We start from the raw sequence: 14,458 nt of genomic DNA on the forward strand, positions 1-14,458 counted from the left end.
CGTGTCAATACGTAGTTTTTTTAAAATTAAAAAAAAAAAATTTTAATAGTACTATGTCAAAGGGCATGTGGCTATCAGGCCTAGAGACATAAGGAATTCATTATCAATGAGATTCTGCTATAGTTCATTTAAAAAAATAGTGCACTTTGAATTCTAGGGAAATGGGATCTGGAGGTAAACTTCCAGGTTTCTTAACAAAAATAGGGAGGTTGCAAAAATAGGGAGGATCTTAGACCCCAAACTTATGGGGCTCCAAATTTATGGAAGATGATGCATTACACTTGAAAACAGATCAAAAGTATCCAACAGAGATAACTAATACTTACTTTTAATTAGATTCTACGTTCATGGAAGGAATATGATCTGGCAGTAATGATTATAAATTATGGAAAAAAGATGTTGGACATCACATCAGAGTGCAAGTCTCTCTTTGGTAAGAATGATCCAGAAGAAATGGCAGATGAGGTAATTGGTTCTTGTTTTTCATTTTTACACATATATTTAATTGGGTCTTTGGAGGGCTCTTTTAGTATCATTAAACAAATTAGAAAATTATCTAGTTTTGATTTCTCATATTTACATAGAAGAAAAGTAATATAGGTAGGAGTTTCTTTTTCTGTTGTTTGTTTTTGAATTGTGGTCAAGAAAATAAAGGGGGCATCTATGTTAGTGTGCTGAGTAGTCACTGTTATAATACTGACCATCACTTAGGGGATGACAGAGCTTCTACATCCAACTGGACATTGGACTAAAAGCACTTTGAATCTAAGATTATATTCTGAGTGGATTACCACATGTAGTAGTACACACCTGAGCTTTTTACCTTGGGTTCAAAGTAGATTTCTGAAACTCATTGCAATACCTGAATTCTCTTCTATATGGAACTGCTAATTTTTGAGACTAATTTTTTATATGTGCTTCCTAAGCATGATTCTTTTAAGAGATTATGCTGTATTGCCTTTATTTGAAACTATGTGGGTTAAATGTTTTTATAGAAGTGTTGCTTGGTTTGTTGGGTTGCTTTGGTGACTTGGGTTGGGAGACTCACCTCCAGTCCTGTTTCAGTGAGATTAGCCCCATTTCTATCTCTATTATATTTTGAGATAGAAAGCAAGGAAGCATTACCTGATTACTTTATTACTTTCCAAGTCAGCATTTGTTAGCCAAAAAAGCTCCATGAATCACTACTCCATTACTGGAAGACTTTAAATTCTAATGCGCTAATGTGGTGGTGGTGGTAGTTGTGGTGGGATTGTCTGGTGTAGAGAGAGTTTTGACTAAGCTGCAGGCAATTGGAGTTTTTCACCCAGTGTTTACTCAGAGAGTACACAGCCACTTCATGTGATCCAGGCTTTGACTTAAGACTCTCATTTTACATTACTGTGGGGCAGAGTGTTGTACCAGTCTCCTTAGAACCTTGAATTCCAGCAGAAGGTTGTGATGTTTCCCTCTGACTAGGGTTGTTGGGACAGTTGAAGGGAGTCTGAAATCATTGGAACCATTCAAGTTTCCTTTAAACCTAAGAAGGCTTGAAGTTGTTTGGGAACAGGAGAAAGACAGGTCAGTTCTCAGGCTCAGACAGAGAACACACAATGGGGAGTCTGAGTACAGACAGGCCAGTTCTTAATTCTCTAATTACCAATCCTGTTATATTTCAATGAAAGGCAAAGTAGCAAAGGCAATTAGCTTAGTTGTAAAGAAGCTACTTCTGGGAAAAAAAAAAACGAATAAAGGGATACATTTCCTAGGGCGGCCTAGGATGCGAAAGATAGTAGAATGAATCGGACATAATTTTCCTATGTTCACGTATGAATACACGGCCTGGGGATTTTCTTTTGAAGACTTTTAGAGACATAGCTTTAGCTACTTTAAGAAAAGAACATGTATCGGGGGGACAGGATGAAGGGGTAGAAGTTCCTGGGAGGAAGGGAGAGGAGAAAGAGTTTTGACTACTCTCCATGAAACTCTTGGAGTATCTGGCTTTTAGTTAGAACATAGTATCTGTTATTATTAATTACTAATTGGTATTGTTTAACCATGTAGATCATAGTTTTGCCTACCAAATATGAAAGTATGAAGGAAGAATTTGAACAAAGTTATTTGAGAATGACAGTTTTTATAGCATGTTAAAATATATTCTTTTTTTTCTGAATCTATGTAGTTTTTTCATTTTATTTGATTATTTATTCATTTATTTACAGACTGCATTTTCATTTGCATTCTGACATTTAATCAATATTTCTAGGGTTCTTCTAAGAAATCTTTAAAAACTAAGAAGCCACAGCAGGTATTTTTGCCTGAAAAATTAAATGAGCAACTGAACTTGTTGGAGACACACCTGCTCAGGATGATAAAACAATGTAATATTCTCTTTTGTATATGTCTATGCAGCATATTTCTTAAATTGAGAAAATATTTTGTTAAAGGGATTAAAATGAGATTAGCCTTAGGTAAACCCAATGAGGTTTACATGGTGCCTTTATATTATGTTGTTAATCCTAATAATGCCTTGTTAATATGGAATTGCTAACTGCCTTTTCAGATGTAGCTCATGAAGATTAAGTGATTTATTCAGGGTTACATAGCTGACTTGGACTTGAGCCCATGTCTTCTGACTCTATAACAGGTTTCCTAAACCTTGACACTATTGTCATTTTGGGCCAGTTGTTCTTCTTAGTGGGGGACTGTCCTAGGCATTTAGAGTGTTGGACAGTATTCTTGGCCTCTACTCATGGAAGCGTAGCACACCATACCCCTAATTGTGACAACCAACGGAGAGGCAAATGCCAAAAGCACTGGAGGTGGGGTGTGGGCACGGTGGCACAAAATGGAGAATCACTGAAGGCAAAGATGCAACTGGGAGAGGATGGGAGTGAGAGGTGGTGATGTGTAAGTGGCTTGAACCTTGGCCTACTAGAGTAGAAAGAGGGAAAGATTAGTTTTGGGTCTTTGTACTGTAGTAGTTTCATAATAGATTAATGCATTAATGCAACAGTTAGTATTTGGGAGTTTGCAGTTTGGAAATCTGCCTGGGAAACTGATTTAGTTTCTGATGTTGGTTAGTATGGTCACATTTTCTAAAGGCAAATAAGTTCTAAAGGAACAAGAGAGTACCCAAATTTCTCTCATGCATGAGGCTTCTTGTTTAGCCCCATGGTCTTTTGGGAATGGACTGTATCTGTAGAACTGCGTGTCCCTTTCTCTTACTGGGTGCCTTGGTTATATTTTGGTGGTCATACTGTTTCTGTATTCCCTGAATTGTCTCCCTTTCTCTTTCAGTATACTCCATGCCTGTTTCAAGCTGAATTTATGAATTGAACCCAATGGCCTATTATTTCTACAATTAGTAAAGCAAGTTTTGGAAAAACTAATTATCTTGTTACACATAAAAAGTATAATTCCTTAAAATACAAAATGTTTTAGAAATGTAAACTAATTTCTAGAAAACCAATAGAAACATTTAAATAAGAAACACAGGGCAATATTACTAAGTAAAAGTTCAATAACAACACCAATAATAAAGATAAGTTTTGTATAATGTTTTCTGTATACCGGCCACTATTTTAAGTATTTTTATCCAGGTTAAAACTCAGCCTATCCAATATACAACAACAATTTATGGAAGGCATTGTTATTATGCACATTTTAAAGATAAGGGAACTGAGGCAAAGAGAAACTAAATAACTTCCCGAGGTCTCACAATTCAAGTTGTCAGGGTTAGAGTTTGAGCCCAGTCTGGCTCTAGTGCCTATATTATACTTTACTGTCACTTAAAGATAATTTTATTACAATGGAATTAATATAATTGGTAGGTTTTGGTGCTGAATTTTTAACTTTTTGGAAAAAGTGATGAAATAATTGAAATCATTGGATTCTTTTCATCTCCAAAATATAGTTATAATTAATATTTAAGACACACAAGTTAGGAATGAATATTTGAGTGTTTTTTTATTTTTCCATCCCCTCCAAAGAATTTTTATGGTTGTTCATGTTAAACAGAATTACAACTTATTAATTTTTTTTTTTTTTTTACCTTAGATGTTGTGACTGAACTCTCAGGAGCAGAGGACCCTATATTTCTTTACCCTGTGGTTTTAAATTGGTCAGTGAAAGGTGCTGTGAAAGAAGGTAGGTGCCCTAATGTTTGTGTGCTGCTCACTTGACTTCTCACTGAAGGTTGTTATTCTGTAGATTTTGTGTCTGCTGTCTATGTAAAGACTTCATCTGTTCTAGGCAGAATTTTTTTGGTTCTTACTGTTTACAAATAATGCAAAATTTTGATTGCGAAGTAATGAAAAAGACTTAAATATGTACCTGATTTAAAGTCTAGAAAGACTATCTTCATGATGGCTTATTTTGGTAGCGAGCAGTTATTATGAAGCTTACAAAAATGAGGTTGTTGAAAAATGCATCAGTGATTTTTTTTAAGTTCATCTATGAAGAGAGAGCATTATTGCTTTACTTGGAGTGAAATATAATAAAAATTATGACAACTAGTTTTGACAATTATCAGTATTTTTCTGCAATTATTGATACATTAGAAGCAATTTTAATGAAATCTTTTTCAACACTGAGATTTTTGGAAAATAAATGAAACATAGACTCTAAAGGATTACTTGATCTTAGAAAAAACAATAACTTGAACCACTTTTACTCCTATATTTTTTGTTTTAAAGTGAGAAATCTAAAACACAGGTTAATCAGCTTGCCTGTTGGAACAAACTGACTGTTAGGACTGTAACCTTTCAGTGCCAATAAGTAAGTGTACTGGTAATGGTATATGAACTTCTTGTTTTTATAGTTATGAAATTTAAGCACAGACCTAGATTCCTGGAATTTTTCACACAAGTTATGCTTAAATGCATGAATGAAGAAAAATTTTCCCTTTTGGTGGAGATAACCATTCCTGTCTATGACTTCTTGAAAAGGTACTTGTAATATCAGTTTTATGCATGTTAACAATTTCCCAAAACTGAGCAGCATTGTCACTTTAAAATATATGGAGTAGATGAAAAAGGGTGTATGCAGTTACCACCTGGGAAACAGTGAAGATTTGTGTGAGTGTATTTAAATAATAACTAAACATAAAAATATTTATACAACTGAACGAAGAAATGAGACTAGACCATGTCTAGCAGAAAATAGATTGTCTTTTGCTATTGGGTCAGGATGGATAATAGCATCTGTTTATTCATATGCTCTCTTTCACACAAGGGTTAGAGTCCAGTTTTGATTGTTTATCATGTGCTTCTAATTCCTGTCTCATAATGAGCAGAGCCATTCTTTGGAGCTTCCATTTGTGTATGTGAATGAGAAGCTCCTCAATAGAAGTGGTGAGCCTTAAAGCTGTCCTTCTCATTCTCTAAGGCTAAATGAGTCTCTTTGTTCCCAAAGAAAATGATCAAGTCTCATGTCAATTATGAGAGATACCAAATAAATCCAATGAGTCTTCTGACAACTCACCAGTGAGCTTCTCTTTCACCACTGGGTATAGATCTGTCCATCCCATTTTAATTAATGTAAACATCACTGGGGATATAGCTCAATGGTAGAATTCCTACCTGGCATGTCCAGGGCCCTGTGTTTAATGCCCAGTACAACCAAAAAAAAAAACAAACCCCAAACCAAACCAAACCAAAACAAAACAAAAACACCACCACAACAAGAAAGTAAACATCAGTTACATGAGACCTATTTTGAAAATGGCAACCAAAGAGAAGAGAATCCTTCATTCAAAAACACACAGCAAGGACTGGGGTTGTGGCTCAGTGGTAGAGTGCTTGTCTAGCATGTGTGAGGCACTGGGTTCAATCCTCAGCAGCACCACATATAAATAAATAAATAAATAAGATAATAAAATGAAGGTCCATTAACAACTAAAAAAATTTAAAAAAACACATAGAGAAATATAATTAGAGCAAGAGATTAAAGAGAAAATTGCTTCTTGGAAAGGAGACAAGCCACAGTAATCAGAGAATTGGGCAGATTTGGAGTGTTCTATTCAGTTAAAAAAAGATGTAATCAAAATTAGGTGTTTAGAAGTTTCAAATAGTATTCTTGATACCACAGAAAATCCGAAGACACTTTCAATGTACAGGGAAATTTGGAAGGCTGACTGTGAAAGTTCCAACCTAAGAATTACAGATATTCTGAAAGGGAAAATAGACCAAGTGGCTTAGCAGCATTGGACAGTAGTATAATAAAAGACTTGAGGACGGAGATGGAGCAGTATAACTAACTTGAAAACAAAAGTAATGATTTCAATTGTCAGAGCTGAGCAGATGTTTTAGGATGTTTTCCACCAAGTCGGGGAATATAGGAAGAGGTGCAGATGCAACATCTTGATTTCTACATTGAATAGTAGTATGTATTTTCTATTTATATTCATATGTCTAACAAGTTTTAGTACACAGAAATTTTTCTCATATTTTTCAATATGAGAAAATATGCAACTTTATTTTCCCAATTTCAGATTTACATTCAATTTTTAAATATGTATAGAATTTATTTTGGTATGTAGACTTGAATTAACTTCAAACTTTCCCAGTTTATCAGTTATTCTGGTAATATTTAAAGAATAATCCCCTTAATTGGCATTTTTTTTGTGTGTATGTGGTGCTTGTGATTGAACCCAGGGTCTCATGAACGTTAGGCGAGCACTCTGCCATTGAGCTTCATCTCATTCCTTTTTATTTTATTTTGAGGTAGGATCTCTCTAAGGTGACTGGATTGGTTGACTTTGTGATCCACCAGCCCTTGTAGCACAAATAACTGGGATTACAGGCCTGTGCCACCAGGCATGATTCATCAGCTATTTTTAATGCCAGCTTTTCACTTTCAAAGTGAATAAGTCTACTAATAATTTTCATAAATCACAATGAAGATATTTCATGAATTTTCATGCTTTCCTAAACAAAAAGTCAACATATGGGAATAACTGCTGAAACAAAGTTGATTTCAAAAAGATATAATAAGAGAGTTTAAAATACCACTTTAAAGAGACTAAAGTAGGAAAGACATAGAAGATATACATAATATAATTAACAAGATTAATTTAATATGTTTATCCAGTGGAGACTAAACACTTTAAAGCATCCATGAAATGAGAAACCCTACATATCAAATGCACCCAAAGCGGCAGAGACAAATTCTCAGCTTTGGAGACATTTTAGTACAAAGCAAGAATAAAATTAAGTGCATTTTTATCAAACTCAAGACGTTAGAAGGGCTGGGATTGTAGCTAAAGTGGTATTACACTTGCCAGCTCATTTGTGTTTGATCCCAAACAAAAGAAATTAGAGATATAATAAAATAAATCTAAGAGAATAAAAAAGTATTGAAAGTTGAAATTAATTATAAATTGGTTTTAAGACAGTCCAGTGGATAATTGCTGAAGCAGTTTCTTTTAAGAATATGAATATATTAAGTAAATATCTGGACAGCATAAGAATAAGAGAAAAATGAGTAATACAAGGAGAAAATAATTATAAATTTGGAAGTGGCTAAACAAACACAGATAATAGTGTGCACAATTTAATAGTAATAAATTTAAAAATACAGTCAAAAGTGATGATTATTTGAAAAAAAATTATAAGAATTGAGTTAAACAGTAAAAATTTTTGGATACTGCAAAATCTTTTAGGGCAATTCTTCCATATTTTAAAGAAATGAATAATTTTATTCACATAAAGCTATTTCAAAACATGGATTTTACATTTTCTACTAAATTGAGTACAGTAGACTAATAACAGAGCTTTATTAAAGAGGATAGAAAATAGGGAACAATGGAACAATCTTACCTAGCCATATATAGAGGCAAAATCCAAAATAAAAGTTGAGCAATGAAAGATGTAGATTTTATTTGCAAATGTAATTATCACTGGTAGACAAGGAGACTTTAGGAAATGCCGAAAAGTAACATGGGGAAATTCAACAATGATACTTGGCAAATTAGGATTAGAAGAATATTTTCTGTTAAAATAAGCTTTATAACATGGAAATGTGTTATTCTTTCTGTCATTTGACACTGTTTTGAAAGTTCTTGCCAGTGCATTAAGAAATAGAAATTAAAATGAATACTTTCATGATTATCACATCACAGAGTGTAAAAAAAAGTTTGTAGATTGAATTCCACAGTGAAATTCTCTGAAAAGGGGGATGTTTGCAAATAATTATTTTTTTATCTTAAAGATAATTAAGGGAAAAACCATTAAAACTAATAATGGAATTAAATGGGATGTTTAGATGCAAAATCAACAGCTTTCCTATAACAAGTAGAAGGTGTAATAGAAAAATGATTTTATTTCTAAGGAGTACATGCTTAACTTTATCAGGAATTGTGGGGCACTTAAACACTAACATAAAGGAGACCAAACAATTTTACTAAGACATAATAATTATAAAAATTCTTGAATAACTGAAGAGAGAGTACATTACTTGATGGCAGACAGAATATTGTAAAGATTCCAGTTATCTTCCAATTAATTTGTTTGATGCAATTCCAATAAAATTCCAACCAGAATAATGTAGAGCTGGTTGCTAAGACTGTAGTCTAAAAGTATGCACCTTTAACCTCTTCTCTTTCCCATTTCTTTCTGAAATAACATAATAACCAGTGATGTGGGAGAGGGAGGACATAGAGAAGAGATAGGTGTGGTTGGTAAATGGCAGATAACCAGTATCAGAATGAAGTTGCAGAGAATGAGTCCCTAAATTCTCAGTAGTCATTGGTTCAAGCTTTCTAAAACCTTTGCCAGAACGGATGTCAACTAATTGAGAGATTCATGGGATTTCTGCATCTTTACTGGAGTTCCAGTCAATCACAGGATCCATCTTCATAAAAATTAAAGTTGAGAGGCCAGCTTCTACAGGACCAAGATGGAATTGGATCATACAGTATATTTCAACCCCTTGAACTAGCTATTCAAACCCACCTGGACATTTGATAACTTTGTACTGATGTGTCCCCACCTTTTGTTCAGTTTAAGTTTTTGGATCCCATTTATCTTGTGATAGCAGGATTCTATATCTGGCAAGTACTTACTAAAAGAAAGATAACTCCCATAAAATATATAAATTTCAGAAAGATTAGTGTCGATGGAAGGATAATGAGAGACTTAACAATATTTGGAGAAGGGGAGTCCACTGGAGAAAATAAACTTAAGAATTCCTATAGATTCTTGGGTTACGGGAGAAAGTTTAACAGGTGTCCGAAAAGCTTAACTTCTTTTGGAATCTAGAAGGTGAGAGTGGCTGGGAACTTGCACAGAATGGAACCAAAAATACTGAAATCTATTGGAACAATGATAGTTTGTCTATGGTCACTCTGATGTGGTTTTTGTCTCAGTTGTAAAGAGAAATGCCCATATTACTTTATTTTCAGTTCAATTCTGTTTCACCACATCATGCCTTGCACTCTTTCTTATAGCCACCTCAGGTCTCATTGCATGTATGATTCACATTTTCCTTTTTTGAGAGGTCAGTTATTCTTGATGTATAGAGATCACTGTCTAATTTATGCATGGGACACAGCAGTTTGGGATAACCTTCTTGAATAATTTCAGTAACAACATGCATTAAATATTTATTACTTTGGGGTAATTTTGCACATTTTTGCAGTTTCTTGACTGACTTTTTTTTTTTGTATTAGGAGGAATGAATCCCTAATTGGACAAAGAAAAATAAGATATAGGGACAATGTTGCTTATAAAAAGGCAAATATGTCTTCAAAGAAGTTTAAAGCTGTAGTAGTAGAGATTGGAAAAGTAAGTTTCCTATGAGTTGTGAATTTTAATTAATTGATGAAGTTAATTGAGATTATCTAAAGATGATTAATTATATTTTAATTTATTATAATATGAAACAGAAATATCAACAAGTATAATTTTATATTCCATAGTACATTGTAAATTATTCAGTTATCATTTAGATATTTTTATAATCAGATTTCTTTTGGAGTACTTTTGTTAATTTTGACAGTAATTTTAATTGAAAGGTATTAAGAAACCACCCTGTTTGAATGTCAAGAGATAATCATTAAAGTATGGGTAAATTATTCTTTGTGTTCAAAGTTTAAATTTAATTTGTAATGTCTTTGTTATTTCCCTAAGAATGTAGATACATCATCAAGGAAAAAGAACGTAAAAAGGGAAACTCTAAGAGATTTTTATGCCAAAAATCCATTTATTTTTGAAATCCCAGAAAATGAAAGGTATTAACTAATTAATTAATTCAACAAAAGTTTACTTAATGTTGTTCTGAGTTGGGCATGATTTTGGGTACGAAGGACACAATGGTGAACCAAACAGATAAAATCACTGTCCTCAAGGTACTTACTTTAATGAAAAATATATAGCAGTCAAGTGAACACACAAGTAAATAAGAAAGCTTAAAATTTTGCTAAATTTTATAAAGTAAGCGAAAAGGATGATATGCTATAGAGTAACTGGCTATGGAATAATTGGTGGCAGCAATGATTTAGATGGGGTGGTCAGGAGATCAAATTGTAAATTATTTTTAATTATCAGAGGACCCAAAAATCTTTCATTTTAAAAAATTTTAATTCATACATAAAATCCTATATATTTATGAGGTAACAGTACACTAATTCAAGACCAAATCAGTGTACCTGGCATTTACTTCTCAAACACTTATCATTTCTGTACTGGGAACCTTTAGTTATTTTGAAACAAAATAAATTATCATAGACTATTGTTACCCCATCATAGACTATAGCTATATAGAACACCTAATTCATTTTCTCCTATCTAGCTGTATTTTGGGATCTATTGTTCAACCCCTCTCTCTGTATTTCTCCTCTCATACTCTTCCTAGTATCTAGTAACTACTATTATACTCCTAAGAGATCAACTTTTTTTCCAGCTTCCTCAAATAAATGAGAACATACAGGCTTTGCCTTTCTGTACCTAGCTTATTAATTTACCATAATGTCCTCCAATTCCATCCATGCTATCACAAATGACAAGATTTCATTATTTTAAATGACCGAATAATATTCCACTGTATGTATATATATATATATATATCACATTTTCTTTATCTATTTGTCCATTGATGGATATGTAGGTTGATTCTGTATCTTGGTTATTATGAATAGTGCTGCAATAAAAATGAGAGTGCAGGTATATTTTGATATAATAACTTCACTTTGGATATATACTTAGTAGTGAGATTGCAAGGTCACATGTTAGTTAGCATTTTTGTTGCCAGGACCAAAATATTTGACACAAACAACTTAGAAGAGGAAAACTTTAGTTTTCCTCTGAAAATTATAAATATTTTAAAATGCACGTTATAATAAATAAGTCCATTATCAAACCATTGAAGAGGTATGGTCCATGGTTTGCTGACTCATGGCAGGAAAGCTGCTTGGCTCATGGCAGCCAGGGAGCGGGGTGGGAGGGAGAGAAACAGAGCAGGGCGGGGGAGAAGTGTGCCATAGACAGAGAAAGAGTAGGTGATGCTGCTTCTGGTGACCCCCCCTCCTGTAGCCATGCCCCATCTGCCTGCAGTTACCAGCTAGTGGTCCATTCAAACATCAATCCACCAATGGATTAATCCACTGATGAGACCACAGCTCTCATGATCCAATCATTTCACCTCTGATCATTCCTGCATTATCTAACACATGAGCTTTTTAGGGGACATTAAAGATTCAAACAACAATGTGGTTGTATTTTTTTTTTTTTTTAAGGAACCTCCATACAGTGTGGCTTTATGGCTAAATCCATGACCTAATGTTCTGATTATAAAACTTACCATGGCAAAATGTTCAACTTCTATTTCTATGAATACATATTTATGATTCTAATTCTTTATGTATTTCACCTTTACTATATAATGTCTTTACCTGTTTAGTGATTTTGACCTTAAGTTGCACCACATAGATTTTAATAGAGCCACATCTACTTTCCTTTTGTTTGCATTTGCCTATTATTTACTTGATTATTTCTTCATTTTCTTTATTTATATTATGGCATTTTAGATGGCAGTGTTTATCGACTAGTCTATTCTGTTGTCACTGTCAGCTTTACCCTTTAGCAAGTATTCATTTACATAGTTTGAAGCTCTCTTTTCCGTTCTGTTAGTCTGTTTATCTACTTTTAAATCAATATCACACCGTCATTATTACATTGGCTTTATAGAAAATCTTACTGACTGATGGAAAGTCTCTCTAGCTCGTTCTTTTCCTTCATGCAAATCTTGGGTAGTCTTTTACAAAATAGTTTGGAATAGCTTGTCAAATATTACAAAAATCTATTGTGATTTTGATAAGGATAGAATTGAACAGATACACTGGTTTTGGAAGTTTTTTTTTTTTTTATACAACATTGAGCCTATCTCAATATTGTATTTTTAGACTCAATCTCAATATTCAATCTATCTACTAATAAACCACTTTCTTAGGTATTATAATTCCTTTTAATAAATTTAAATTTCTGTGATTTTTTCCCTAAAGGTATTAAACATCTTTTGCCAGTTATATCAAGGAGTGTGTTTTGAAACCAGTGTACATAATGTTTTAAAATTATATTTTGAATTCTTCTATTCTTTGTAAAGGAATATAATAGAATTTTGATACGTACCCTCTAACAACTTGATAATTTATTCATAGATACAGGTTTTTGTGTGGACTGTCATGCTGTGAACAGATAATGAAAGTTTTGCTTCTTTCTCTCTACTGTTCAAGCCTCTTCTTTCTTTCTCTTGTCTTGCATGTAGACTAAGACCTCAAGATTAATCTTAAATGGTTTGATAATGGACTTATTTATTATATCATGCATTTAAAAATACTTATTATTTTCAGATAATTGTAGATTTGTACCCAGTTATTAAAAAATTTACCCCATGTCTCCTTCACTTAGTTTGTAAGGGTAACTACATAATCATACAGTGTTGCAACTAGGAAATTGACATTGGTATAATCTGATCACCTTAATGAGATTACAGTAGTTTTCATGCATGCGTGTGTGTGTGTGTGTGTGTGTGTGTGTGTGTGTGTGTAGTTTTATGCAATTTGTGGATCTTGTGTGACCATCCCCATAGTGGTCGACCTGATTGTTGGAGTCCCATATATGTTAAGAACTGTCAGGTGATAGAAGAAGACACACTCTGCACTCTCTGTGGGTTGACAGTTCCCTTCCAAGTTATCTAGAATCTGTCAGTTCTGTACCAAGATACCTTGAAGAAGCCTGTCTTCTCACCCATTCCCTGAACTAGCTCACCTTCAGTGGTGGGAAGACACAGTTGATTGTCTCAGCTCTTCTTAGGCTTTTGAGGAGAATTGGCCTCTTCACACAAATACAAGAGTAACTTTTATTTTGTAAATGATATTTTTAATTCTCACAATACTTATTAAAAAGATTCATCTGTGTTGGGAAACCAGTGAATATATCACTAAAAACAAGCAAATCACAACAAAAGCCCCTCTAGAAACCTGGAATTAAGAGCAAATGATCAACAGAATCCCAAACACTTAGAAGTGAAGGGTAATGTAAAGCATGCTTACCAAAAGGAAGCTTCCCTCCAGCTTTTCTCCATCACACGACTGCACCTCTGCTGCAAGGATGTCTGTCTGCCTGCCCTCCTTCCCTCTCTCCTCTGTATCTTCTGATTTCTTTTATCTTCAGATTCAGAATGATATGTTTAAGTGAGCAGGGTACTTGAACTTACCTGTTGGGATCTGTTTTTTTTTTTTTTTTCCCTTCTTCTCTCCCTTCTCTAATATAAATCAGGCAGAATGGTCCAGGCTAATGAGGGAGCAACTTCATCCATGGTGCCAAATAAATAAAGTTTTTTGAAGAAATGAGGTTATGCTCTGCAAACAAGTGTCCAATGCTGAAAAGTAATGAGACTACTTTGAGTTGTGATAGGAATTATTTTTAAAGAATTCCAAAATATATTATATGTAAAGTCTGAACTATTAGTTAAAATTTGAATATTATTTTTTTTCTGGAGCATATTGAATGTGCATATGTGAGGTTATTTAATCTATATTTGTCTGATATTGTATTTCATCTGAAAGTCTAATGTTAGACAAAAAATTTGCTTCATTGTTTTTCCCTTAAAGTCCAATACAGAGAAATGATTTCCTTTTGTTTAATATTGAAGTTAGTTGATGAATATGAACACTATATCATAATTTATTTGTCTTATCCCAGTGGACTTTTGGTTATTAAAACAAAACAAAAAAAAAACTCTGGGTTGAGCTGAAACATCAAGGAGAGCTGTAGGCACTCTGTGCTCTTTGTCCCTAGTGTTTATCTTTGTGCCTTCGTTGTACCGTTTCACATTTTTACTGCTGAGCAAACAATAAATAAACCAGAAACTTTTGCATAAGGGCAGTCAAGTGACTTCTTGATGTATTTTGTACAAATTGGAATCATCCTTCTTTATTAAGTGTTTGGAAGTTTCTGTGTAATTTCAAAGCCGCTTTCTC

The 14,458-nt window shown here is 33.5% G+C and overlaps 1 protein-coding gene across 1 annotated transcript in view; it reads left to right on the forward strand.

The window, feature by feature from the left end:
- Positions 1-14,458, forward strand: part of CFAP54 (cilia and flagella associated protein 54) — a gene marked incomplete at its 5' end in the record, with an annotated part of 326,512 nt that overhangs the window by 120,959 nt on the left and 191,095 nt on the right. Inside the window, 6 exon segments of the mRNA XM_079142877.1 lie at positions 337-465; positions 2,246-2,360; positions 4,039-4,128; positions 4,802-4,928; positions 9,650-9,764; positions 10,110-10,210. Coding sequence (XP_078999003.1) covers positions 337-465; positions 2,246-2,360; positions 4,039-4,128; positions 4,802-4,928; positions 9,650-9,764; positions 10,110-10,210 — 677 coding nt within the window.

The sequence above is a fragment of the Sciurus vulgaris genome (genome assembly GCF_902686455.1).
Source record: "Sciurus vulgaris genome assembly, chromosome: 5".
Lineage (NCBI taxonomy): Eukaryota > Metazoa > Chordata > Mammalia > Rodentia > Sciuridae > Sciurus > Sciurus vulgaris.